This window comes from Neoarius graeffei, chromosome 4 (assembly GCF_027579695.1).
Source record: "Neoarius graeffei isolate fNeoGra1 chromosome 4, fNeoGra1.pri, whole genome shotgun sequence".
In the NCBI taxonomy this organism is placed as follows: Eukaryota; Metazoa; Chordata; class Actinopteri; order Siluriformes; family Ariidae; genus Neoarius; species Neoarius graeffei.
The window spans coordinates 64,619,265-64,644,694 of NC_083572.1; the positions used below are offsets into that span (position 1 = coordinate 64,619,265).

At 41.8% G+C, this 25,430-nt stretch overlaps 1 protein-coding gene across 3 annotated transcripts in view; it reads left to right on the forward strand.

Annotated features, from left to right (window-relative positions):
* The first annotated feature begins 2,693 nt into the window (after positions 1-2,693).
* The window catches only part of mtmr14 (myotubularin related protein 14), a 42,811-nt gene continuing 20,074 nt past the window's right edge, over positions 2,694-25,430 (forward strand). For 2 of the 3 annotated variants that reach the window (XM_060919482.1, XM_060919483.1), the window contains exons 1-5: positions 2,694-3,495; positions 10,116-10,264; positions 20,696-20,804; positions 20,955-21,030; positions 21,468-21,525. In XM_060919482.1, the coding sequence (XP_060775465.1) occupies positions 3,376-3,495; positions 10,116-10,264; positions 20,696-20,804; positions 20,955-21,030; positions 21,468-21,525 (512 nt within the window). In that variant the 5' untranslated portion in view covers positions 2,694-3,375. Of the gene's footprint in view, positions 3,496-10,115; positions 10,265-20,695; positions 20,805-20,954; positions 21,031-21,467; positions 21,526-23,561; positions 25,053-25,430 lie in introns of those variants that run through there. The other variant, XM_060919484.1, reaches the window with a different exon arrangement.

Genomic DNA, 25,430 nt, shown 5'->3' on the forward strand with positions numbered 1-25,430 from the left:
TGCTCTGGACTCTTACAGTAATGCTTTTATGGCTGAGGACTACAGTTGTCTTGCTAACTTTAGGACTGCAGTTATCATGAACAGTTTTGCACTCAAGTTTCCATCAATGAAGTTATAACATCAACGAAACTGTCCTCATGTTAAAACTGTTAATATTATAGTCAGGCTGTCTGTTGTTGCCCAAATGAGGATGGGTTCCCTTTTGAGTCTGGTTCCTCTCGAGGTTTCTTCCTCATGTCGTCTGAGGGAGTTTTTCCTTGCCACCGTCGCCACAGGCTGCTCATTGGGGATAGATTAGGGATAAAATTAGCTCATGTTTTAAGTCGTTCAAATTCTGTAAAGCTGCTTTGCGACAATGTTTATTGTTAAAAGCGCTATACAAATAAACTTGACTTGACATTCCGGTGGCATTCTTGGTACACTCGGGACATTCGTGTTACATTCTAAGCAGGGGTGTAGTGGGCGTGGTACGTGGGGGTACGCCGTCCACCCACTTCTCCCGAGGTGAGATTCAAAAAAAAAAAAAAAAACAACTGTCATTCAATGGCCTGAGTCTATACGCTCTACGTGACACGTGCCTTTGTGCTCATCATCAATGCTCCCCCCCCCCCAATCGAACGTTACGTAATACGTAGCGACGCAAAGTAGAATGCATTCTAAACGCAGCCGAGATATTAGAATTATGTAAACGGTTGACTCCGCCATTTTAATGGCTGCATGTCATGTATTTTGTATACGCAGGTGCCTCAATCGCGCCAGACTAAATGCTTGATTTATTCGATTGGTGCCTTTTATAATAAATTTCAGCCCATTGCTGGTTTGTATGCGATGTGAGTGAGTGACGTGACTTTTTTTGAACTTCTGGACACATGCTGTAGCTGTTGCCACGGCAGTAAGTAGGCTAGTAAAAATATCGAATTCCGAATGCAGCTCGGCTCAAATGAACATGAATCGAACATGAACAAAGGTGTTTGTGTATCATAATTTCCAATATTTTGGCTTCACGCCTGATAGTCCATGTTAAACCTATGCAAGGTTTATGTTGAGTTCCAGCAGCAGAGCGGTGCTGTCTACGACGATGCATTCGGAAGGAGAAAGCGAATTTGTTCCTCTTTAGCCATTTCGGCATATTTATTGGAGACAAAATAAACCGCGGCTTTTCGCCATAACAGTTGGGCTGTACTGACAAACACGAATGAAAATTGCACACATAAAAATGTGAAAAAAAGTGTCTTCTTGTTCCCTCGTGTTGTTAAAAGAACGTAACATTTACACAAATCATTCATACCAAACATAGGCGACCAAACAAAGGCTACCGCTTCTGACATGATATCAAATCGATGACGTCACGAATCGCGTACCCCCACTTTAAAAATCTCCACTACACCACTGATTCTAAGTATTCGAGCTGCATTCTCTTTGAATTCTTAGTGCCCTGTCACACTACGATGTTCTCACCAGCGTTCGAGTAACGTGTTGCGAAACGCAGAGGAACGTCGAGAACGTTAGAAAAAAGTTACAAGAAAGTTAGACGAGCGTCGGCAAACGTTGGGGAACGTCGAGGGACGTCGGCGAACACTGAGGGTGAAAAATAGTTTTGGGTGTGCACAAAAATTCAGGATGTTCTATCAAAACGCTACTTACACGTTAGAGGAACGTTACACGAAAGTTTGCGGGCGTTACTCGAACGTTACTCGAAAGTCAGGACGTTCCCTGGACGCTAGGCGGACGCCGGCCCATCAGGGTCGAGTGTCCAGCGCGTGCCTAGCGCTTGGGTAACGCTTGCCTAACGCCTGTGTAACGTCCATCGAACGTCTGTCCAGCATGTCGCCAACGTTTTTCAGCGTTCGCCGAGCGTTCTTAACGCTCATGTAACGCTCTTTCAACATCTTTCTAACGTCTGTCAGCGTTCTGAATTTTTCCAGCGTCTGTGTAACGTCCAGAACATTACCTGGACGCAAGGCAGACGCTACCCAAACGCTATGATAACGCTATCAAAGCGCTGTGGACGCTATGAGAACGCTAGGTTTTGCTGCTATTTTGGACCACAAACGTCGCCTGACACTGAGGGAACGTTGGCTGAGCGTTACCCAAGCGTTACAAGACATCGTTGACCTAGAAACTTAATTTGAAGAACGTCGACGTTCCCCGGCGTTTCTCAAATTTTTAAAAACGCAACCAAACGTCGAACAAAACGCTATAGTGTGACAGGGCCATTAGATGTTCGAAACATATTCGGCGGCTATTCCGGGAGCGTTCTGACTGCATTCGAGGCAGCATCCTTCGGGTGGTATTCGGGCAGCAATCGAACGGCATTCGAAGTGCATTCTTAATATTCTTACTGCATTCTAACAGCGTTCTAGGTATTCCTACTGTGCTCCAACTACACTTGAACTGCATTCATACACCCGGAATGCGCATTCGAGGCGGGTTCGAAACGTATTCGAACGGCATTCTTACAAAGCTGTTTAATAGAATGTTGGTCAGTTTGAAATTCCCGCACGAATTTTGAAAACTTTTTCATTCCGGCTGGTTCTGCTTGAGTCCTGCTAATTCCGAATAAGCATTTAGCTGTCATCTCCACAGCACCCATAGTGTTAAATGAGAATCACCTGTACTACTGTCTGTGTTGGGCCATATTTGAACAACGCGTGACGTCAAGAAGCGGAAGTGCCGCTCACGTGAACGCATCAGTTTCCTGTTTACATCCAGCTCGCTGGTGTTCCGTGTCTGTTAGTCGGATTGTGACGCTCTGAACGGCTGGATTTTACTGCAGGAGCTTAAAACTACTTCGCTGTTGTGTGTTTTTGCACCACGGATTATTCTGCTATGGTAAACTAACTTGAAGAGCCTCGCAACATTTAGTTTCTAGCTGAAAAATGAAAACGTGACGTAGAAGACCGTGACTAGGCCGGGAGTCCTGCGGCTTTCCTAAGTGAAGTGTCCGGTATCGAGGCGGGTTGAGGATGAAACGTCGTGCTCAAGCAAAGCTGCTGTTTACTGTGTGAAGGGGCAAATCTGACAGTTTGCTAACTTTGCTGTTAAGGGTTTTTTTTTGTGTGTGTAAAGCGAGCCTGTGAAAGCTTTAGTTCAGTAGCTAGGTTGTGTGAAACTTGGTGTTTTTTGCTGTTGGTCACTGAAAGAGACGCGAACTCGCTCGTTCGGGTGATTAACGGACCAGGAGTGTAGAGGAGAGTTCAGCTCGCCGGTACCCTGAACTCTCGACGTCTCCCCGGCTCCGGCCCCCTGAAGCGGGCGGTGAGGAAGAAACTGGCCGGGAAGGGATGGCCTGGAAGCGGCTCCCGGCCTCACGGAGCGGCGCTGTTTGAAGGAGGTCGGGTTCGCATCGAGCACGAAGCGGCGGACAGCGGCGCGATGATGGCCGCCGGAGGCTTGGGTGCTTCTGGGACAACGGCACGGAGGAGTGAGGATATAACGGATCTGATCGACCTGTTTTCCAAGACTCAGTACAGAGCGAAGGAGGTGACTCCACGAGTAAGCAAAGAAACACCACAGACCGTGCACAAGGATCTCTACACTCTGTACACGATCTGTCATTTACACACTGGATATCGTACCATCTACAGACCTGTGCTCTGTCTGTCTATTAGAAGAAGAAACCTTTATTTGTCACATGCACACTTCAAGCACAGTGAGATTCATCCTCTGCATTTAACCCGTCTGAAGCAGTGAACACACACACACACACCCAGAGCAGTGGGCAGCCATACTACAGCACCCGGGGAGCTGTCAGGGGTTAAGTACGATACCTTGCTCAAGGGCACTTCAGCCCAAGGCTGCCCCATGTTAACCTAACCAAGGTGGAAGTGGTTAGCACGGTCACCTCACAACAAGAAAGTTCTGGGTTCGGTCCTAGTGGCCGACGAGGGCCTTTCTGTGCGGAGTTTGCATGTTGTCTGCGTGGGTTTCCTCCGGGTGCTCCGATTTCCCCTACAGTCCAAAGACATGCAGTTAGGTTAATATGGGATGGCCTTGGGCTGAGGTGCCCTTGAGCGAGGCACCTAACTCCTGACTGCTCCCCGGGCCAAGTCAAGTTTATTTGTATAGCGCGTTTAACAATGTCGCAAAGCAGCTTTACAGAATTTGAATGACTTAAAACATGAGCTAATTTTACCCCTAATCTATCCCCAATGAGCAAGCCTGTGGTGACGGTGGCAAGGAAAAACTCCCTCAGATGACATGAGGAAGAAACCTCGAGAGGAACCAGACTCAAAAGGGAACCCATCCTCATTTGGGCAACAACAGACAGCATGACTATAACATTAACAGTTTTAACATGAAGTCGGTTTCGTTGATGTTATAAACTTTTCATTAATGGAAACTTGAGTGCAAAACTGTTAATGACAACTGCAGTCCTAAAGTTAGCAAGTCAACTGTAGTCCTCAGCCATAAAAGCATTACTGTAAGTGTCCAGAGCGTCCTCCAGGTGTGACTTTCAACTGTCCACATGGGGCCGTCCTCCACAGGAACGATGCGGTGAGACTCCAACCAGACACAGGGCACCAGGATGGATCAGGCAGGTCCGAGGAGCAGAAGTCGTCAGCATCTCGATCCCAGGACTGACATGTAACTCAGAGGGACAGATTTGGGGGGGGGGAAGAAAACACAGGTTGTTAGGTATGCCCAGTGTCACCTGAATAAGTAGGAGCAGTATACATATTGCACTGAGTACAAGCAGGGACTCTGGCAACTAACTATGACAGCATAACTAAAAGGGGAGAGCCAGAAGGTAACACAGGCATGAGGGAGCCCCGAGACATAACGCAGCCAGCCACTACACTATCAACAAACTTGAGTGAGCAAGCGAGTGGGGACTGACAGCATCCATACATCCCAGTTTACCAAAACACTGTCTGACAACCCTCCAGATCTACACCTTTATCTCATAAACACCATTAACAAAAGGCTTGACTAAACAAATGTTTCCAGCCTAGACTTAAATGCTGAGACTGTGTCTGATTCCCAAACGTTACTTGGAAGGCTGTTCCATAACTGTGGGGCTTTGTAAGAAAAGGCTCTGCCCCCTGATGTAGCCTTCACTATACGAGGAACCAGCAGATAGCCTGCACCTTTTGATCTAAGTAGGCGTGGCGGGTCATAGAGGAGCAGAAATTCACTCAGGTACTGTGGTGCGAGACCATTCAGTGCTTTAAAGGTCAATAGTAATATTTTATAATCAATATGAAATTTGATTGGGAGCCAATGCAGTGTGGATAAGACAAGGGTGATGTGGTCATATCTTCTAGTACTAGTAAGGACTCTTGCTGCTGCATTTTGAACTAACTGGAGCTTGGTCCCCGGGCGCTGTTAGCATGGCTGCCTGCTGCTCTGGGTATGTGTGTTCACTGCTTCAAATGCAGAGGACTTTCACAAGTGTGTGATGAAAAAAGTTGTGCTTTTATATATTATACATGCTGTCTTACATTTGATAGTCACAAGGGGTTTCCCACGAGTGTTCTTAATCACATGACATGTTTAATAACAAGTAAACATTTTCTTAGTGAAGAAAGATGGTAATCATGTGGCCACTTTCTATCATTGGCAGGGACATCTGGCTTTTACTGACATCATACAGACATTTCACTGAAAATTGAAGCTTTAGTAAGGCATTAACCCTCATGATTATGTAACTCAGCCAGCAATTGCTAGCACTTCATTAGGATTAATGTCTTTTCTGTTGACTTTGTTCACCATTAATATAAGCAGAACTGTCGTGTCTTAATTAAAAAAAAAAAAGCAGATCCAACAACGAATACAAAACCTAATGCTAAAATGCACAAGTGGGTTACTGAACAAAAAAAATAATAGACCATAATATGCAATCTGAATAGGTTGTCTTTTGTCGACTACAAAATCATGCCTTCACTAAATAGTGGGTCATTCCATGCCAAATCAACAAGAGGTTATGCGCGACCATCTCAGATTTCAATGAAATTTGGAGGGCTCAGAGATACTATTAAAAGAAGTTAACTTGAGCTTCCTATCACCAATAGTTTCAGAGATACAGGCATTTGAATTTTTCGATTTTTTTTTTTGTTTGTTTTTTACTCAAAACATACATATTTCAAAGTGTAATATAATCTTTATTATGCAAGATAGAAACCTAAAATTTTGCACAGAGACTCAATGTCTTGTACTACAAGCTTCAACTTAGAATTTCAATGGTCATTATATATTAGATGGTGATTTTAACAAGGAAATTAAAAAGACAAATTTGCATTTTTTGCATTTTTAATTCATTCTGGAAGCTTGCCTGTGGCAGTAATGCTTAAACTAAGAATGTTATTCAAATCTACACAGAAATATCTACCAATTTCAGTTTTACCAAGTCTCCACTATTCCTAGTTTGTCTGTGATAGGGTTTTGAAATTCGCCGATTTCTAAAACATGCCATTTTCAGTAGCAAGAAATCCAATGTGGGATAGCAGTTAGGAACTTGTGAATTTTTTCAGTAATCCCCAAGACCCATATTTTATATTTCCAAATTATGTGTCTCTCAAGTATTTTTAAACTACAGGGGTTTAAAAAATCCATTTTCACCAAATTCGAATTTTTTATATATTTTCATATAACTGATATTTGAGGGTTAATAAATGCTTCAATAAGGCTCAAGTAGGTTAGGAGACGTTTCTTCCTCAATTTTAAATAAAATTTCAATTAATGCTCAGTATTATTTGTAAATTGATTTTAATCTAAGACTGTGTAACATTAGCAATCAATGACCAGCTATTGTGTATCAGTCAACAGCCAGCCTTATCAATATCAACACAGCACAATAGGTGACCTTTGACACCAGAACAGGTGGCTCATATCTTATAGTTTTAGAGTCTGTAAACTGCATACTTGTTCAGATAACATTATATTGCTTGGAGTATATTAAATACATTGTAATTATGAGTAGCACGCTGTGAGAGCACAATCGCTATCAGGTGCGTTTAAAATGTAAATAACTTTTCTAGAATTTCACCAAAACTCATTGAATTTTCAGCATTGTAAGAGGACTCCCTAAAGTGTTATTCAGCAAACCCCCAGAATGATAGCACAAATCTAGAATTTTTAACAGAATTTTAGTTCTTAAAATTTAACGTAATTATGCACGTCACGCGTAACATTTACACCCGTGAAAAATCACTTTGAATGCTGTTTTGAAAGTTTTGATCAAATATTCTCTGTAATAAAAAAATTGCTTAAATATTATATAAACAGTCTTTTAATGTATCAAAAAATAATTTTGATAAAGCAAGGAAATTTGGAAGAAAATTTGTTTTTTCGTTTGCTTGTTGTGCGTGTCACGCTACCAAAATCTAACTAACCCCTTCACGAACTATTCCAACTTTCATGGACTTGTAGCGCAAATAAACCTTTCAAAAAAATATATAATACTTCTCACCCAGTAAATTAGAATCCTGGTGATTTATATCCTCGTAGCTTCAGTAGATCTAGAGATTTAGTCGATTTAGTAAATCCCAAACGCTGTGAAACACGCCAGCCATCTATGGTGAGAAGTGCTGCTGTAGTTGAGAAACTCTCATTCCTCCCGCTTCCAACTAACTCCGTGTCCCATACCAAAATAACAATGTCATGCTCATCACTTAAGGATGATTTATGCCAAGTTTCACGGAAAAATACAGCGAAATAAACTTGCTAGAAGCATTTTTCTAAATCCCAAACATTATGAAACATTTCTTGTAGGGTTTCAGGTTACACATTTCGAGAATAGAGAAATTGCGGCGCAAAAGTTTACCGCTAAACTCGCGAAAATACTCCATCCTAGCGAGTTTCACAACCGAACTAGGCTACGTGACAGTCCGTGACCACCCAGGAATGTTCTAGAAGGTACGCTTCTAGGCACATGCGATCGAGAAAGACGCCACGTGAAGGTAGTAAAGGTAGTATTTCCACTGTCTTATGATATTTTTGCTTGTTTTAGCGCGATAAACAATGCATTATGGGTAATCATTAAAATGCTGATTTCAAGGTTAAAATATATAGCATGCTACTCATCAATACAGAGCACTGAGAAAATTTACTAATGTTATTAACTGAATGTGTTTCTTTGCAAGGATTGGATATTTTGAAGAGTTGACTAGGGAATTTAATTGTAGTTGCTTTCAATTTGAGATCAGTATAAATGAGTTTGTTGTTAGACATCTAGAAATGGCTGAACTTCCTCCCTGTTCTATAGGAATTGGACTAAAGAAAGATTCTGACTGCCATAAACTAACATACAACAGAAATTGTAAGCTAAGTGATTTATATGAAAAATGACTGACTTCTTTAGTGTGTGTGTGTGTATATGTGTACATGTGTGTGTATATATATATATATATATATATATATATATATATATATATATATATATATATACTGAAAAATGTGAAATGTTCATATATTATTTAGCTTATTTCAAAATGATATTTTTAAAACCATATTTCAGTGACATGACACAAGTAAAATGTTTCCTTATCTATACAAATCATTTAGTTGTATTTATCAGTCCTTAATCATCAGTAAAATGGAAATATCAAAAATTCAAATTTGGAAAAAATGGATTTTTTAAACACCTGTAGCTCAGAAATACTTGAGAGACACAGAACAAAAACTTGGAAATATAAAATATGGGTCTTTGGGATTACTGAAAAAAAATTTACAAGTTCCTAACTGCTATCCCACATTGGATTTCTTGCTACTGAATATGGCATGTTTTAGAAATCGGCGAATTTCAAAACCCTATTACAGACAAACTAGGAATAGTGGAGACTTGGTAAAACTGAAATTGGTAGATATTTCTGTGTAGATTTGAATAACATTCTTAGTTTAAGCATTACTGCCACAGGCAAGCTTCCAGAATGAATTAAAAATGCAAAAAATGCAAATTTGTCTTTTTCCTTGTTAAAATCACCATCTAATATACAATGACCATTGAAATTCTAAGTTGAAGCTTGTAGTACAAGACATTGAGTCTCTCTGTGCAAAATTTTAGGTTTCTATCTTGCATAATAAAGATTATATTACACTTTAAAATATGTATGTTTTGAGCAAAATGCAAAAAAATCGAAAAATTCAAATGCCTGTATCTCTGAAACCGTTGGAGATAGGAAGCTCAAATTTTGGGGATTAACTTCTTTTAATAGTGTCTCTGAGCCCTCCAAATTTAATTGAAATCTGAGATGGTCGAGCATAAATTTGTCAGATATTTGTTGATTTGGCATGGAATGACCCTAGTGTGTTTGGGTAGGTGAATTGGATACACACTGTTGCTTTTGTATATGGAGCTCCTAACCAGAAAAATAAATTTTCTTTAACTTGATGGTACTGTTTCATGACCCCAGGTAACTGTTGTTGTGAATTAAATGCCACCATCTGAAACTCTCAGTAATTGTCACGTCTGTCATTATTTGGCAAAATATGACTTCCGATAAACCTTTTTAGTCTGACCACTATTTCAATAGGGAAACTCTGGTATCTTTTAATCTGTGCTCTGTTTTTCCCATTTTGTGTCAAAAGTTTTACTGGGGACAAATGATCAAATAGACCCTGAGATTCTGTGTCACAGCTTGGAAGAACAGAAAGGTAAAATGATGGCTCTAGAAAGACATTTTTAGTTATTGAGGTACACAGACGCAGGTGTATCTATGTTGGAATCCTTTCTATGTTGTCCAACGTTCATAATAACGATAAGAACCTGTCAGTGGTGAAAAGTAGTTTACTTTGATGCAGATGTTTGCCCCACAGGATTGTTATATATTAGTTTTGTGGTTGCTGGTTATAGCATTCTAAATGCATACTGGATAGACTTTTTGACTTTTGTCCTGAGTAAATATTTAGAACCAAAACGATGGGGGAATGGGGCCCAGGTTTAAAAACACACAAAAAAACCCCAGGTGTTTCCCTTTCAAGTGGAAGTTGTATTGTAAATGCTGTACAATAAATGTACAACGCTTCATAAAGTTCTGCATCAGAGTTCTTCCTAAACTGAATTTCGTTGCTGTAAGTGGTGGTGAGTGCACTGTGTGTAAAAGCTCAAAACTGAAAGAGAAAGGGGACTTGATGCCCGGAGTGCGTACTGTGTTTAATTCTAGTGCTGTTGACAGGTGGAGAGGATAGAGAAGCGATGCCTGGAGCTGTTTGGCTGTGACTACAAATACTGTGTGATCCAGAACAGCAATGGTGAGGTGTGCGGCCACTACCCTCGCCAGATTGTCTACTTGGAGTATGAATGCACAGAGTCCAATAAAGAGAGGTAACAAAGTCTTAGGCTCTTGGTTAATGTGTAATCATTTTACGATGGTTATTTATTCCTAGTTTTGTTTTGCAGATTGCAGGATATGGATGTTGAAGTCTTTTGTTTAGCAACCACAGTACTTCATTTAACAAAACCAGCGTATGGTCTTCTAAGCACCACTACTGTATTTAGGAGTACTGTTGATTTTGGTCATGGTTTTATGCTTGGACGTGTGTGTGGAAAATAGACTGCGAATATCAGGCGCTTATCTGACTTATGGGAGCTGTACCATAAACTTGCATGAGCTGACTTGTTGGCTGCAGTTTGGCTTCTTTGCAAATTAAATGTTACCAGCTGGCAACCAAACTCCTCCTAGGCTAATATCCAAGCTTTATAGGAAAGAAGAATGTTCTTTGTCTGGATTCTCTCTTAGGATGTTGCTGCTGCCCTCTCAATTGGTTAAATTGCTTTCAATTCCTGAAATTTACTGTATAATAATCTTGCCAAAGCGTCAGTAAGACAATAAATGATGACAGCAGAAAATATTAATGAAGAATATTGCAATATATTTAAATAACGGCAAGTAAAATACCAAATATTACTTTTACTAATGTTAATAGCAACAGATCACTAAGTAATAGCAGTAAAAACTAATACCTGTCGGTCTAACGGACAACCAGGGTGGTATGAAGTGGTTTAACACGGTCGCCTCACAGCAAGAAGGTTCCGGGTTTGAACCTCATGGCTGACAGGGGCCTTTCTGTGTGGAGTTTGCATGTTCTCCCTCCGGGTGCTCCGGTTTCCCCCCACAGTTCAGGCAAGGTAGATTAGCAATGCTCGAAAAACCTCATGTCTGATCATCCCAGACGGCTAAAGTCTGTGTAAGGACGAGTAAAACTTTTAATGGTAATTGTCCGATCGGACAACAAAAGTAAGTGCTGGCAAACCTAAGCAACACAGGCACTCGGAGAGCAGGGAACAAGTCTAAAGTAGCTCGTTTCGTTTCATGGGAAATGCATTTAAAGTTTTATTCATTAACACAATATATACAAGTACAAAAGTATTTTGAGGAAATCATTCAAGTTTCCTTGTTTTTGCTTATTCATCGAAGTGTGCATGTGTTTGAGTGTACTGGAAAAGCTCTGCTCCAAGGGGTCCATGTAATGTTGTAATTATACAAATTGGCTAAGGGCAACGAGGGTCAAGGACATTGTGTGTTAGCAGCGCAGTTGAAGCAGGCAGGTGTCAAACTTGGAACTTTTATATCACGATTGGAGTTAATAATAAACGATATCACTGAATAATGTTCCTTACCTCTAACCAGTGCGCGCGCATATATATATATATATATATATATATATATATATATATATATATATATATATATATATATATATATATATATATATATACCGTATTTTCCGGACTATACGTCGCTCCGGAGTTTAAGTCGCATCAGCCAAAAAATGCATTATGAAGACGAAAAAAACACATATACGTCGCACCGGACTACAAGTCGCACTTTTTTGAAGGGTTATTCTATCCATAGAATCTATGATTCTATCTGATAAGCGGCGCGCGGTTACTGCGCGACTGCATTGTTTATTTAATAAATGAACAGCTGAGCAGTGATAACGCGCCCTTTGCCCTGTAAGTAGCCTAGTCTGATTATTTTAAATATCTACTACTATCTTTAATACTGTCACTATCGTTATTACTAATGGCCTATATTATTATTATTAGAACTAATATTAGTAGCCTATTACTGATGCATTAATCAGTTTGCTTTTAGATTATTTTTACCGGTAGGGCTTATTATCGCCCCATGGCTCTTTCATCTTTGTTATTAAAGCTGTAGTCATCATCGAGGAGTGTCATTCTTCATTTTTGTCAAATTTTATTTAATCAAATCAGAGGTCAAGTAGGCTATAGGTATATCATCTCCAAAGACAGGTACGGTAGTAAAAACAACCGTCTAGTGAAAAAAAAAAAACAACCGCTCAGAGAAAAAAAACAGGCAGAAAGTGCGCCTGCCAGTTAACGTCATATCAGATAAAAACATTAAACGTTATTCAGACCATTAACACCATAACATCAGAGACGAAGAATAAAGTTCATCTTGGAAGGAGAGTTATTTTTAAAAATGCAAAACTAAATCATTTATAATAGCCCAGAGAAAAACTGTCTGAATATGTACCGTAACATCAAGTTATTCAATAGCCTATAGGCCTAATCAGGGCTTAATTTGAGCCGGAACATGACGGAACAAGATCCGTAACCTCCGTTGTCGGATCCGGCAGCTATTTTCATTTCATTCGGTGTTCCGGCAGCTATTTAAATGGATCAGATCACCTCCGTGACCATCACAAAGGGGAAAAAAAATCAAACAATAAGTTAAAGGCGTCGTGCGGTAATTTCAGCAATCAGGCTATATCATGTGTCAAAATGCCGGGTTTGGTGGGTTATTCAAGCCCCTCGGTTTCCCGTGATCTCAGCGTCATGATGCGCCCGCTACAAGCATTTAAAGTTGACGCGCACAGCCAAATTTAGGCAGCCAGCTGTTAACTAGGTCAACTTATGTGTGACGTCATACCAGTAACCTCCCTTGGGTGATGCTGGCCTGTCGCCATGTTTTCTCTATAGCGTGCGTTTACCAGAGTTGTTTACATTGCGGATTTTGTGGATTTATTCAGTTTGTGGATAGTTTTGAACACTCAAAACACTATGAAATGATGTATTAATATTCTGTGATACAAAATGCCTAATCGGTGTATTGTGTTTGGCTGTAACAACGAACACTGAACACTATTTGTGACTGTTGTTATCAATGGATCTGATTTCAAGGTCATGGCTAGGTATTGATAGAAAAAAAATATTTTTTTAAAAACACATTGTGGCAGCGGGGGCGTGGTCTAGCGCCGGTCTGTGACAGGAGGGCGGAGCCAGGGAAGGTGAGTAGCAGAATCACTACACCTGACGGTAATTAAACTGTGTTTTCCCAGTAACCGCGCCCTATTTAAGGAGGCAGAGCTCATCCCGGGACAAGAACACAGTGTGTGTGTTTCGCTATCAGATTAAAACTGGCGGTTATACTGAAAAGTCTGGCAATAAAAAGCCTATTTGCATCTGAAGCGTTGTCCTGCCGTCCTCTGTGCTTCACCCACACTTCAGAGAGCTCTACAGTGGTGCCAAAACCCGGGACAAGGTGGAGCACCAACCTCGCAGCCCCATGTAATCCTCCCCGTTCGCGGACCTGGTCCACGCCCTCGCCACGGCTCAGCAAAGCCAGCACCAGGCGCTCGTCACGCTCCGAAAGGAGCAAGAGCGGCGCTTCGGAGCCCTGGTGCTGGCCCAGCAGGAAGATCGCGAGGCGTTCCGGCATCTCCTCGCGTCGGCGGGGTCCACCAGCGCCCTGGCCGCGGGCCCGTCTCCCCTCACCGTGACCAAGATGGGCCCGCAGGACGACCCCGAGGCGTTTCTCACATTGTTCGAGCAGGTCGCCGAAGCCTCGGGGTGGCCGATGGAGCAGCGCGCGGCGCGCCTCCTCCCCCTCTTGACGGGAGAGGCGCAGCTGGCTGCGCTATAACTCCCCGCCGACCGCCGGCTGGCCTACACAGCAAATTCCTCAGTGTTGAATTAACACTTTCAGAGTTAATTTGTGTCCAATTGGACCTATATAAACACAGTAGGGTGTTAAATCAACGCTCTAGGTGTTAATTCAACACTGGGGATTTTGCTGTGTACGTGGACCTTCGCCGGGCTGTCCTCCAGCGCGCGTAATCGCTGGCGCTGTTGTTCTGGCGTGCGCCCCACGCGCTGGAGGACGGCCCGGCGAAGGTCCGCGTAGGCCAGCCGGCGGGGAGTTATAGCGCGGCCAGCTGCGCCTCTCCCGTCAGGAGGGGGAGGAGGCGCGCCGCGCGCTGCTCCATCGGCCACCCCGAGGCTTCGGCGACCTGCTCGAACAATGTGAGAAACGCCTCGGGGTCGTCCTGCGGGCCCATCTTGGTCACGGTGAGGGGAGACGGGCCCATGGCCGGGGCGCTGGTGGACCCCGCCGACGCGAGGAGATGCCGGAGCGCCTCGCGATCTTCCTGCTGGGCCAGCACCAGGGCTCTGAAGCGCCGCTCTTGCTCCTTTCGGAGCGTGACGAGCGCCTGGTGCTGGCTTTGCTGAGCCGTGGCGAGGGCGTGGACCAGGTCCGCGAACGGGGAGGATTCCATGGGGCTGCGAGGTTGGTGCTCCACCATGTCCCGGGTTTTGGCACCACTGTAGAGCTCTCTGAAGTGTGGGTGGAGCACAGAGGACGGCAGGACAACGCTTCAGATGCAAATAGGCTTTTTATTGCCAGACTCTTCAGTATAACTGCCAGTTTTAATCTGATAGCGAAACACACACACTGCGTTCTTGTCCCGGCATGAGCTCTCCTCTGCCTCCTTAAATAGGGCACGGTTACTGGGAAAACACACAAAACACAGGTTAATTACCGTCAGGTGTAATGATTCTGCCACTCACCTTCCCTGGCTCCGCCCTCCTGTCACAGACCGGCGCTTGACCACGCCCCCTCTGCCACACACGTTTTAAGTGTTTCTATGTATCAATCATTAATTGTACAAAATGATTTTCATACATTTATGTATTTGTCATATCTTTCTTTGTCACATGAAGTGTTGTCTTGATAACATATGTGGCACATAATTTTAGCAAATGGATGACAGAAGATTAATTGAAAGATTTATGCCACAGAGCTGCCTTTAACTAATAATTATCACTTATTACTGACGATTGTACGTTTACTAAACAATACAAAGCTCAATACTCCCAGCCTATAACATACTGAATATCAAGTTAAAATCAACCGCAATAAAAGGAAAATGATGAAAACTGGAATATCAAGGGGTCTACTGTATCAGAAGGCCCATTGCATTTCGCGAGATCGCAAGCTGTCAAGTTGCTAGAATTTAATCTTTCTAGCTATACTTTCACCCCCTACAGCTATTAGTATTACACATAATCATAGATTAAATCACACAGCATTCTAATTCAAGTGAAAATGGTCTTTAAAAATACACACAAGTAGTGATTTAGTCAGTGAAACCAACCAAAACAAGTCTTCAAGTCGCCGGTCTTCATTCTCGTCTTCGTTTCTGTCGTCGTCAGAACTGTCCTCATTTTCTTCTGAAGATGAGCGCTCAGGTTCAAATCTGTAAGGCTGGATACCACCAGGACATTCAGCTGTCAAAATCTCTACTTGTGGGCCATTTTCTTCTTCTGTATCGGTAAAATCAAAGCTAATTTCCTCAGCATCGCTCCTATTTTCTGGTGTGTCCGTCATTGCAACTGCACCGAGTGGTTACTGGTATGACGTCACGCAGCTGTTCCATTGACCGAGAGGGGGCGCTGCGAACGCGGGAAATTTCAAGTGATGGGCATGATCAAATAAGGACCGATTACAACCGCGGGAAGCTTTTGAAAAATCGACGGTCAATTTATTTCGAATCTCGAAAGCATTCTGGTGCAGAATAATGCGACTTTTATCGCCACTGCGTGACGCCTTTAAGTAAATAAAAATTTGTTTAGTGTTCAGTTTTGATTTTGATATCTGTTGTTGATTTCTCTCCTATGACATCCACAAAATCTATACGAAAGGGGAAGAGGGAGGGACATGGGGTGTATACTTCCGCTCAATAGAACACCGGGTTTTTTGTAGCCGTTAGCTTGCGCTGTGGAAAAAATGGCAAAAAAACAAGAAAGCTTTACTAAAATTTTTAAAATGAATTCTCCAACTTGTTTTGTAAACCCTTTTATTTCTTAACTATTACTTGAATTGATTGCACTTATGTTTGCTGGCACTGCTTTTAATGAGCAGGAGAAAAACAGGGAGGGCTCAGAAAACGACCGCAGGTTGGAATCGAACCCGGGTCCCCGGATTTATGGTATGGCGCCTTATCCACCTGAGCCACGAAGTCCCACTGGCACTGCTTTTAAATCCCCTACTTAAATCCTTAAAACGAGTGATTTAACTCATGTCTTGTGTGATCTGATCTCCAATGGTGAAATAAACCAGTTGTGATATGAGTACAGTCTGTTATTTTAGAAGATAAATTTAATATATAATTTAATATATAGCCTAATAAAAAATATTTTATAACATATCACGACATATTACTGTCTGTAACTGTTCATCACTAAAGCGTTTTCTAAGATCATAATGTCTGATTATTATTATTATTATTATTTATGTATTTTTTTTTTTTTTTACACACACAATAAGCGCGTGTGCGTAAAGTTATAGTAAACCACCCCCGCTTTTTTTTTTTTTTTTTTTTTGAGTCGCCGGATCCACCCACCTCATGCGTTCCGGGACCTCCCACTTCACAAATTAAGCACTGCCTAAAATCATTACATAAATTATTTAAATAACTATAGGCCTATCATTAATAATAAAACACAGGTCAATCAAGTTTATCAAGCTGACGATTTCACTCCAAATCAGCAAATCCATTGAATTCCTCATCCTTGGTGTCACTTCTGAACAACTCTGCCAACTCCAGCGGCAGACGAAGCACCGGTTCCTCTTCTGCGTGGCTGTCGTCGGACTCAGCATCAGCTCCAGTTATTCCGCGGTGAAAAAAAAAAAATGTATACGTCGCACCGGAGAATAAGTCACATGGCCAGCCGAACCATGAAAAAAAGTGCGACTTATAGTCCGAAAAATACGGTGTGTGTGTATGTGTGTATATATAATATATATATGTATGTATATATGATTTTTAAAAATTGGTTATGGTTTCATATATTTCGTAATACAATTTATTTTCTAAATATTTGTCAACATATCGCCATTGTGGCATGGCAGCATGTGATTGGTGGACAGCCGACACAGGGTGTCTCCTATTGGTTGTAAATCGTAACCTAAAAATCATAAACACATACGGGACCTGCTGACTGGCTGTTCACATACTGAAGCCAAGTGGAGATGTCTGGCATCTGGTGCTGTTGTCTGAAGAAAACTACAGCTAAAGTTCTACTACCGAATTACTTGGATAATCTTAGTCAGAAAGAAGCGAAGGATAGATATACATGGAAATGAGTTTATTAGCGGTTCTGATCCGTGCAAAATTCCTTGAAATGACTGGAGTGACGGTGCAGATTTGTGGTCTAGCCTTAGCTACATGTTGGAATATACCTTCTTTTTCCTGAAAAGTTTCCACACAGAAGAACGTTTTTTAAAAAAAACTACAGAAGCAAGAAAACCTTCTTTGTGTAGAGACTTTTTCCTGACATCAGCTTTTGGGAACAGAATGTTGTGAAAGCCAAAACATTTACTCTCAAAGGGCTTTGACTTGAACTGTGGGCTAGATCTTATTCCCACTCATCCATGTCTTGGCAACCCCAAGGACATGTAGTTACACAGCTATCTGCACTCTATCATTTATACAATGATACATATTATTGTGAAAACAATATCTAAGGTGTTATTATTTGTCAAATATCTTGCTATAGACTTTCAAACAATATTGTAAGATTTTATTTAAATTTTATCTAATAGTGTATGGTACAATAATTACAAACACTAACAGAATTGACACATTCCAGTTGTAGCTGTAGTTTATGTAGTCACTAATCATTCTTGTAGTAATAATTTCAATAAATGGTAAATGTTTAGTTCCCTTTTCATTAATTCTCGATTCAAAGGCAAAGTTGAGTCACACAGGTTGATCAGTGTGTAACGGACAATAACCATTTTATCCAAAATAGTTTTTCCTGCAGGAGTCGATTTTATTTCCATTTCACGTGTGCAGCTGTTGTAAAGTTCAGTGCGTTTGTGTAGAACTCTCTCGAACTGTAGGTTCATTTCTACACTCTGGTTCCACGGTGACGTTTTGCACAGGACTGTGTTCCTTTGATAACAGAAACAAAGCTCCAGCATTATTACTATACTCTTTCAAAACTCTACAGCTTAATATCTCATCTCATTATCTGTAGCCGCTTTATCCTGTTCTACAGGGTCGCAGGCAAGCTGGAGCCTATCCCAGCTGACTACGGGCGAAAGGCGGGGTACACCCTGGACAAGTCGCCAGGTCATCACAGGGCTGACACATAGACACAGACAACCATTCACACCCACATTCACACCTACGGTCAATTTAGAGTCACCAGTTAACCTAACCTGCATGTCTTTGCACTGTGGGGGAAACCGGAGCACCCGGAGGAAACCCACGCGGACACGGGGAGAACATGCAAACTCCGCACAGAAAGGCCCTCGCCGGCCCCGGGGCTCGAACCCAGGACCTTCTTGCTGTGAGGCAACAGCGCTAACCACTACACCACCGTGCCGCCTCACAGCTTAATATACCCTAAATTAATATTTCCTCTACTACTAGAACTTTTCTTTCTAAATGTGTCTGCATCTATTGGTTTTGTGGATTTATGAGAATTATGCTGCTTCACCTATATTTAAAAATAAAAAGCCTTCTGTCCTCTCCAAAATAAAATCACACTCTGGGCAAGTGGAATTGTTTTTCGGGCAAGTATGTTTTGGGTGCTGCTTGCCCATTGGGCAAGTAAGGCTGGGAGATTTTTTATTTTTATTTTTTTCTCCTTCTTCCAAGGACTGATGATGATTAGGTACAGTGGGGCCACTGTAATTGGCGCAGGCTGTTGTGGTTTCCCAGCCGGGGTGTGTGTGTCTCTATGGCAAAAGCTAATAAAGACAATAATAAGAATACAAAGAGCAATTAATACAGCAGGACTAGTTAATAAGGGAATGGATTTCTGGGGTTGGGGGTGTTGGATTTGTTGCTATTTGGTATGGTGGTTTCTCAGCATGTAACCTTTTTTTCATCCCTTTAAAAAAATAAAATGTGCTTGTCAGTGTGTCTTGCTGCAGTGCCAAAGTATCCCTTATGTGGGGGAAACATTGCTTTAAAATGACTAGGGCTTTTGCACTTTAATGTATTGTTTCAGCATAATATTACTTTCATGTCCGAAGCAATAGATACTGCTGCTTGGAAAAACAATCGCTATTAGAGGTGTGTGCGCACGCGTGTTGCTACGGCTTGTGGCTCTGAACAAATTGCACTTTTGTAAATCTACCTGGGAGCTTTACCTTGAATTTTTTTTTTTTTTTTTTCTTCAGTAACATCTGGTTTTAGATGTCACTAAGGCTTGACTCTTGATCATTGGACTCCAAGTTTGCAATAATGGTATACAGTATTGCTAATCAGATGGATATAATGGAGCCCTTTACTTGTTACTTTACCCAAATGTTAACTGATGTGCCTTTTTGAGTTGAGCGTTTATAAAACGGCACTTATTTGTAAATTTAACGACCTCTGTCATTCAAGTAACTTCCCTTCAGGAGCACTTTGTATTACTAACGTCAACCTCTTCAGTTACGTCAATTAAAGATGCAGTCAACTGTCTTATCAGCAAGGTTTTAGGGAATGGGGGGAAAGTTATATAAAGCCTAGGTCACAACCGGATGTACGATTTTTTTGGCCGTGCGATTTTTGGCATTTCCCAAATCGCTGCTTTTTTTTTTTTTTTTTTTCCTCATGGAGAAAGACGTGCGTTGGCCGTAAGTTTGTCTTGCAACCTGAAAAAAACGTAAGCGCCCGTAGAGTTTGTTTGACATGACAAAGAACCTCTGCGGCCAGTCCGCGGCTCGAAAATCAGCACGTCACACGCGCGCCCTCCGTGCGTTTCTTGCGTTTTTTGCACGTAGACCGGCCGTAGGAGCACGTACGGCCGGTTGTGACTGAGGCTTAACTAATGTATCCTCCTTTTGCCACACCTTTTTTTTTTTTTATTTGTAATACTGTTTAGCTTAGGTAAGTTAAATATAATGAACATGCAGCTAATATAATTGTGTACATTTTCATTGGATATTTGTCAGTACCTTTTTTTTTTTTTTTTTTTTTTTTAAGCTTTGTGTGCAAGTTTGGATTAAGTTTTGTCCTTACAAGTTATCCAGGACCAAAGAAATGATGAGCAAAATAACAGTATTATTGCTGACTAATCACACAGACTTTCAGATTGTCGTTATTGAAAAGTAATCTGCTCAGGGGTATTGTACAAATTAAATCTAAAACTGTTGAAATGAAAGTAATTGTTTTACCAATAGCATGACCTTGAAATATTTTTATTTCTTAGTTGATTAATCGTTTACTGTTAATGAATGCTTCCCTGCAAACCATCATGCAAAAACTGCGGCCCAAAGGTAGTGGCGTTGCTTTGTTTTGCTTTCTAAGAACATTCAAGGACATGCTAAAAAGGTTGACTGCTTTGTTTGGCTTGGCTGCTGGCCAGGTGTTGCTTGTGCACATGGTCACTGGGGTCAAGCGAAGTGCAATGTTTGTACTTGTCAGGTTTCCTTCTCTTTATCATGCATGTTTGTGATGTGACGATTCAGTCACAAATCAAATCTCTATCCACTCTCTTCTCTAGTTTTGAGAGCACAGTGCAGATCAACAAGTTGCAGGATTTGGTGAACCGCAGTAAGATGGCCCGTTGTAGAGGGAGATTCGTTTGTCCAGTCATCCTCTACAATGGCAAGGTACAGTTACCTGCTTCTAAAAGGAAAAACGGCTGCCTAGCATAAACCATGCTTAATTGGTGCTGGCTTGGCGCGCACACAAGGTAAATGTAATCTTTCGTACTTAATTTAGCTGTTGAGTGGAAATGTGTATTTGGGCTCTGTTTGTAGCATGTGTGCCGGTCATCCACGCTGGCAGGCTGGGGGGAATTGTATGGACGCACTGGATACAACTACATTTTCTCAGGTACGGTATCATTATACCAGTCTCTTATGATTTCTTGTGAAGTATGATCTTCATTTCTCAGCTCTTCCAGCTGCCTACTGTGTAGTTGATCTAGTACAAGAAACCTGCCATTGTGCTGATGGTTCCTTTCCCTATCTTAAAATTACACGGATAGTCTTAATCCAAGTCTTTCATAGTGGTCTGCTTTTATCAGGGTAGTGTGACGTGTAGGTGGCAGTTCAAAGCAGTATGGAAATGAAACAGTCATTGACAGAACTGCAGTTACCGTATGAACTGTCCACATATCCATTATATTCATGTTCCTTGGACGTCACATGATTCCCTGCTCTGTGAACAGCACTCTGTTGGGGAACTGGAAATTGTGCGTAAATTAGTCAGGAGATTGAGTTTGTTCCATGCGGCGGGTTTTTTTTCTTTTTTCTTTTCTCTCTCCACAGGGGGCTCTGATGATACATGGGCAGATTCAGAAGTCCCAGAGGATGATTCTGCTGTCCGGTAGGAGTACTAACTATGCATTTGTTCGTTATGCAAATAATAAGCAATTATTGGATGAGGTTGAACAAAATGATTTGTTCGTGGTGAGCAAACAATTATTTGCCCACATTAATTTTTTGTGGGACGCTAAGTCACGATATTTTGTGAAAACCAGATTCAATGATTATCATTCAAATAATTTTTTTGAAATGCTGATTAAAGTTCATGCAGCGAGCCAAATGATAAATTGAGCTATGCTGACAAAAATGCAAAGTAACTATATGAGCAGACTGTTTTTGTAGGCAGTTATTTGCAGTTTGCTCAGCAAATCAAAATGGTTTAAAAACTGTATATTTTTATCTTGCTGTTACAAAACAAGTGAAGTTTCAGTTCCCCATTTTATTTGCACCTGTACTCATGTAAAGACCTATTGCGGTGTACTTGATTTTTCACAGTTCACTTTTCCAATAACCATTTAAAAGCAAAGTATTTTTTATAGCCTTATGCAAAGAGTCAAAATGGACCTTGCAGTGAAAACATTGAGACGTCGTCCTCTTCCTGCCAACTAACCCCCTCCCCTCTACTGAAACTACATATATGGCTTGAATACAATAAATTTCCGGCGGCACGGTGGTGTAGTGGTTAGCACTGTCGCCTCACAGCAAGAAGGTCCTGGGTTCGAGCCCCGGGGCCGGCGAGGGCCTTTCTGTGTGGAGTTTGCATGTTCTCCCCGTGTCCGCGTGGGTTTCCTCCGGGTGCTCCGGTTTCCCCCACAGTCCAAAGACATGCAGGTTAGGTTAACTGGTGACTCTAAATTGACCGTAGGTGTGAGTGTGAATGGTTGTCTGTGTCTATGTGTCAGCCCTGTGATGACCTGGCGACTTGTCCAGGGTGTACCCCGCCTTTCGCCCGTAGTCAGCTGGGATAGGCTCCAGCTTGCCTGCGACCCTGTAGAACAGGATAAAGCGGCTACAGATAATGAGATGAGACAATAAATTTCCCCCCTCTAACTTGTTCACCTGCCATTTCCCACCTACCAGCCAGCTTTTACACAACTACCACCCAGGTAGGGTCAGCATGTGCTTGCTGAGACACGTAAATCTGGCCTGCCTCAGTTTTTCAAGTTGTTGCTCATGTGGTCACTTGGAGTAAAGCACCATCTTCTGTCTGCAAGTTCACAGAAGCCTGCAATTGGTTAGTGTTGCTGTGATTGATAAGGCAAGATTTACTGTATGTTAACACTGCTATAAATCACGGGGGGGTCTTTGGTTGAATAGTTCCCAATGAATATTGATCAGTATTTTTGCTTGAAATGCCCATCCTGAATTGAAAGGAGTTATTGGTTAGACCTTCCTTAAAGGAACAGTCCACCGTACTTCCATAATGAAATATGCTCTTATCTGAATTGAGACGAGCTGCTCCGTACCTATCCGAGCTTTGCGCGATCTCCCAGTCAGTCAGACGCAGTCAGACGCGCTGTTACTCCTGTTAGCAATGTAGCTAGGCTCAGCATGGCCAACGGTATTTTTTGGGGCTGTAGTTAGATGCGACCAAACTCTTCCGCGTTTTTCCTGTTTACATAGGTTTATATGACCAGTGATATGAAACAAGTTCAGTTACACAAATTGAAACGTAGCGATTTTCTATGCTATGGAAAGTCGGCACTATAATGACAGGCGTGCTAACACCTTCTGCGCGCTTCGGCAGCGCATTGATATCTGAGCTCCGTATCAATGCGCTGCCGAAGCGTGCAGAAGGTGTTAGTACGCCTGTCATTATAGTGCCGACTTTCCATAGCATAGAAAATCGCTACGTTTCAATTTGTGTAACTGAACTTGTTTCATATCACTGGTCATATAAACCTATGTAAACAGGAAAAACGCGGAAGAGTTTGGTCGCATCTAACTACAGCCCCAAAAAATACCGTTGGCCATACTGAGCCTAGCTACATTGCTAACAGGAGTGACAGCGCGTCTGACTGCGTCTGACTGACTGGGAGGTCGCGCAAAGCTCGGACAGGTACGGAGCAGCTCGTCTCAATTCAGATAAGAGCATATTTCATTATGGAAATATGGTGGACTGTTCTTTTAAAGATACATGTAAACCTTTTCAAACTAAAGATGGAAAGGACTTTAACTCACAAATTAAGTGATTTACACTAGGGATGTCCCGATCCGATCACGTGATCGGAAATCGGGCCCGATCACATGGTTTCAGACTCGATCGGAATCGGGCATTGCCTCCCGATCAGAGATCGGATATATATCTATGTAATATATTCTCATTTTTAACACATCAATAGCTATGCGTTGGCACAGAGTGAGACCAGACCTCTTGTCTCAACACAGCAACATCAACGCGTGCGGCATGACATCACTTTGTAGCGGAGACGCTATTGGTTATTGGCTGCCTGTTGCCGGCAAAGTTGAACACGGAAGCAGTTCGAAGCGGAAAGCAAAGAATGAGATCTTTTTTTTTTTTTTTTCGTTGGATGACAAAAGAAACGGGCTCAAACCTGAAAGGGTAGAAATGCTTGTTTTCATCAAGAAAAACGTTCATTTCCTTAATTGAAATTACTGTACACCACTGTGAGATGCGTTCTTAAAAGCAAATTACTGGCACTGTGGCACTTTATTTTTTTTTATTTGTTTACATTCCTGCCAGGTATTTTAAGGTTTTTTTTTAAATTTGTTATTTATTGTTCAAACTGCCTCACGTAAGTGCTCTGTTTGCTAACGGAGTTGTTGGATGTTAAAATAAGGTGTTAAATAAAAAATGAGGAACATCCTGGATCCGTTTCTTTCCTCGTCTTTATTTTTTATGGATTATAAGAAGTATCGGATCGGGACTCGGTATCGGCAGATACTCAAAATCAAATGATCGGTATCGGATCGGAGGGCAAAAAAACCTGATCGGGACATCCCTAATTTACACTAAAATCTTCGACACAAATTCTGATCGGATGTGGTGCTCTAGCGTGCAGGAACGTTTTCCATCACCAATAAGTGAGAAAGTTGAAACTACCAAATTTTGGATGTATCTTTTTAAGTGTCATAAGAATGAGGAAATGAAAATGACCTGTATGGACCCTTTTCACGTGACGTCACGACAAACGCGGCCGCCATTTTGGACATGAACTACCAGTAGTCTACCACAGCCAACAACGAGGAACGACGGCGAATCATCGAAAGGAATATAGCCATCAAAGAAAGTTTTTACTTTCAGCAAGACTTCCATCATGCCATTATATTGTTGTGCACCTGGATGTAGTAACCATCGACACACAAGGCAAGATTTATCATTTTATCGGATCCCGACAGATGCTGACCGACGGAGAAGATGGATGGTCTCTAAAATATTGGCAAAATGATGTTTATTGACATAGCAATCGTGTGTAACGGGAAGCATTTGCATATCCGAAGTGTTGTGTTTACATCACAGATAAAATAAACCGATATGACAACGACTGCGGCTGCCAGGTTGGGGACACAGACTAGTAGAAAGGAAGTGTGCCAACAGACTTCCTTTGTGGTCGATTCTGCTTTAAGGTAAGATGCATTTAATTATTCGTCTGCTGTGGGTTTGGAATCGGTAGCCTGACCGATTCGTTCATGTTTGTGGTGCCATTTGTTTGTTGACGCGTGTTGAAATGGAAGATTGGTTGTTGACATGATTTCCAGTGATGCTTTGGTGCTGCTGTGGATCAGATGTGTTGAGTAGCCTGACTGTTTTTTTTTTTTTTTTTTTTTTTTCTTCTTGCGTGTGGTATCATTGTTGACGCGAGGTTGTTTTTTGAACATGCCAATGCGGACACGATTTCCCCTGATGAGTTATGACTTCAGACACGATGCGTGTGTGGAGGTGTGGAGTCCGCGTGATATGTGCGTAAGAGAGGCTTCTCATGTGTTTGGAGATCCGTGCTCTGA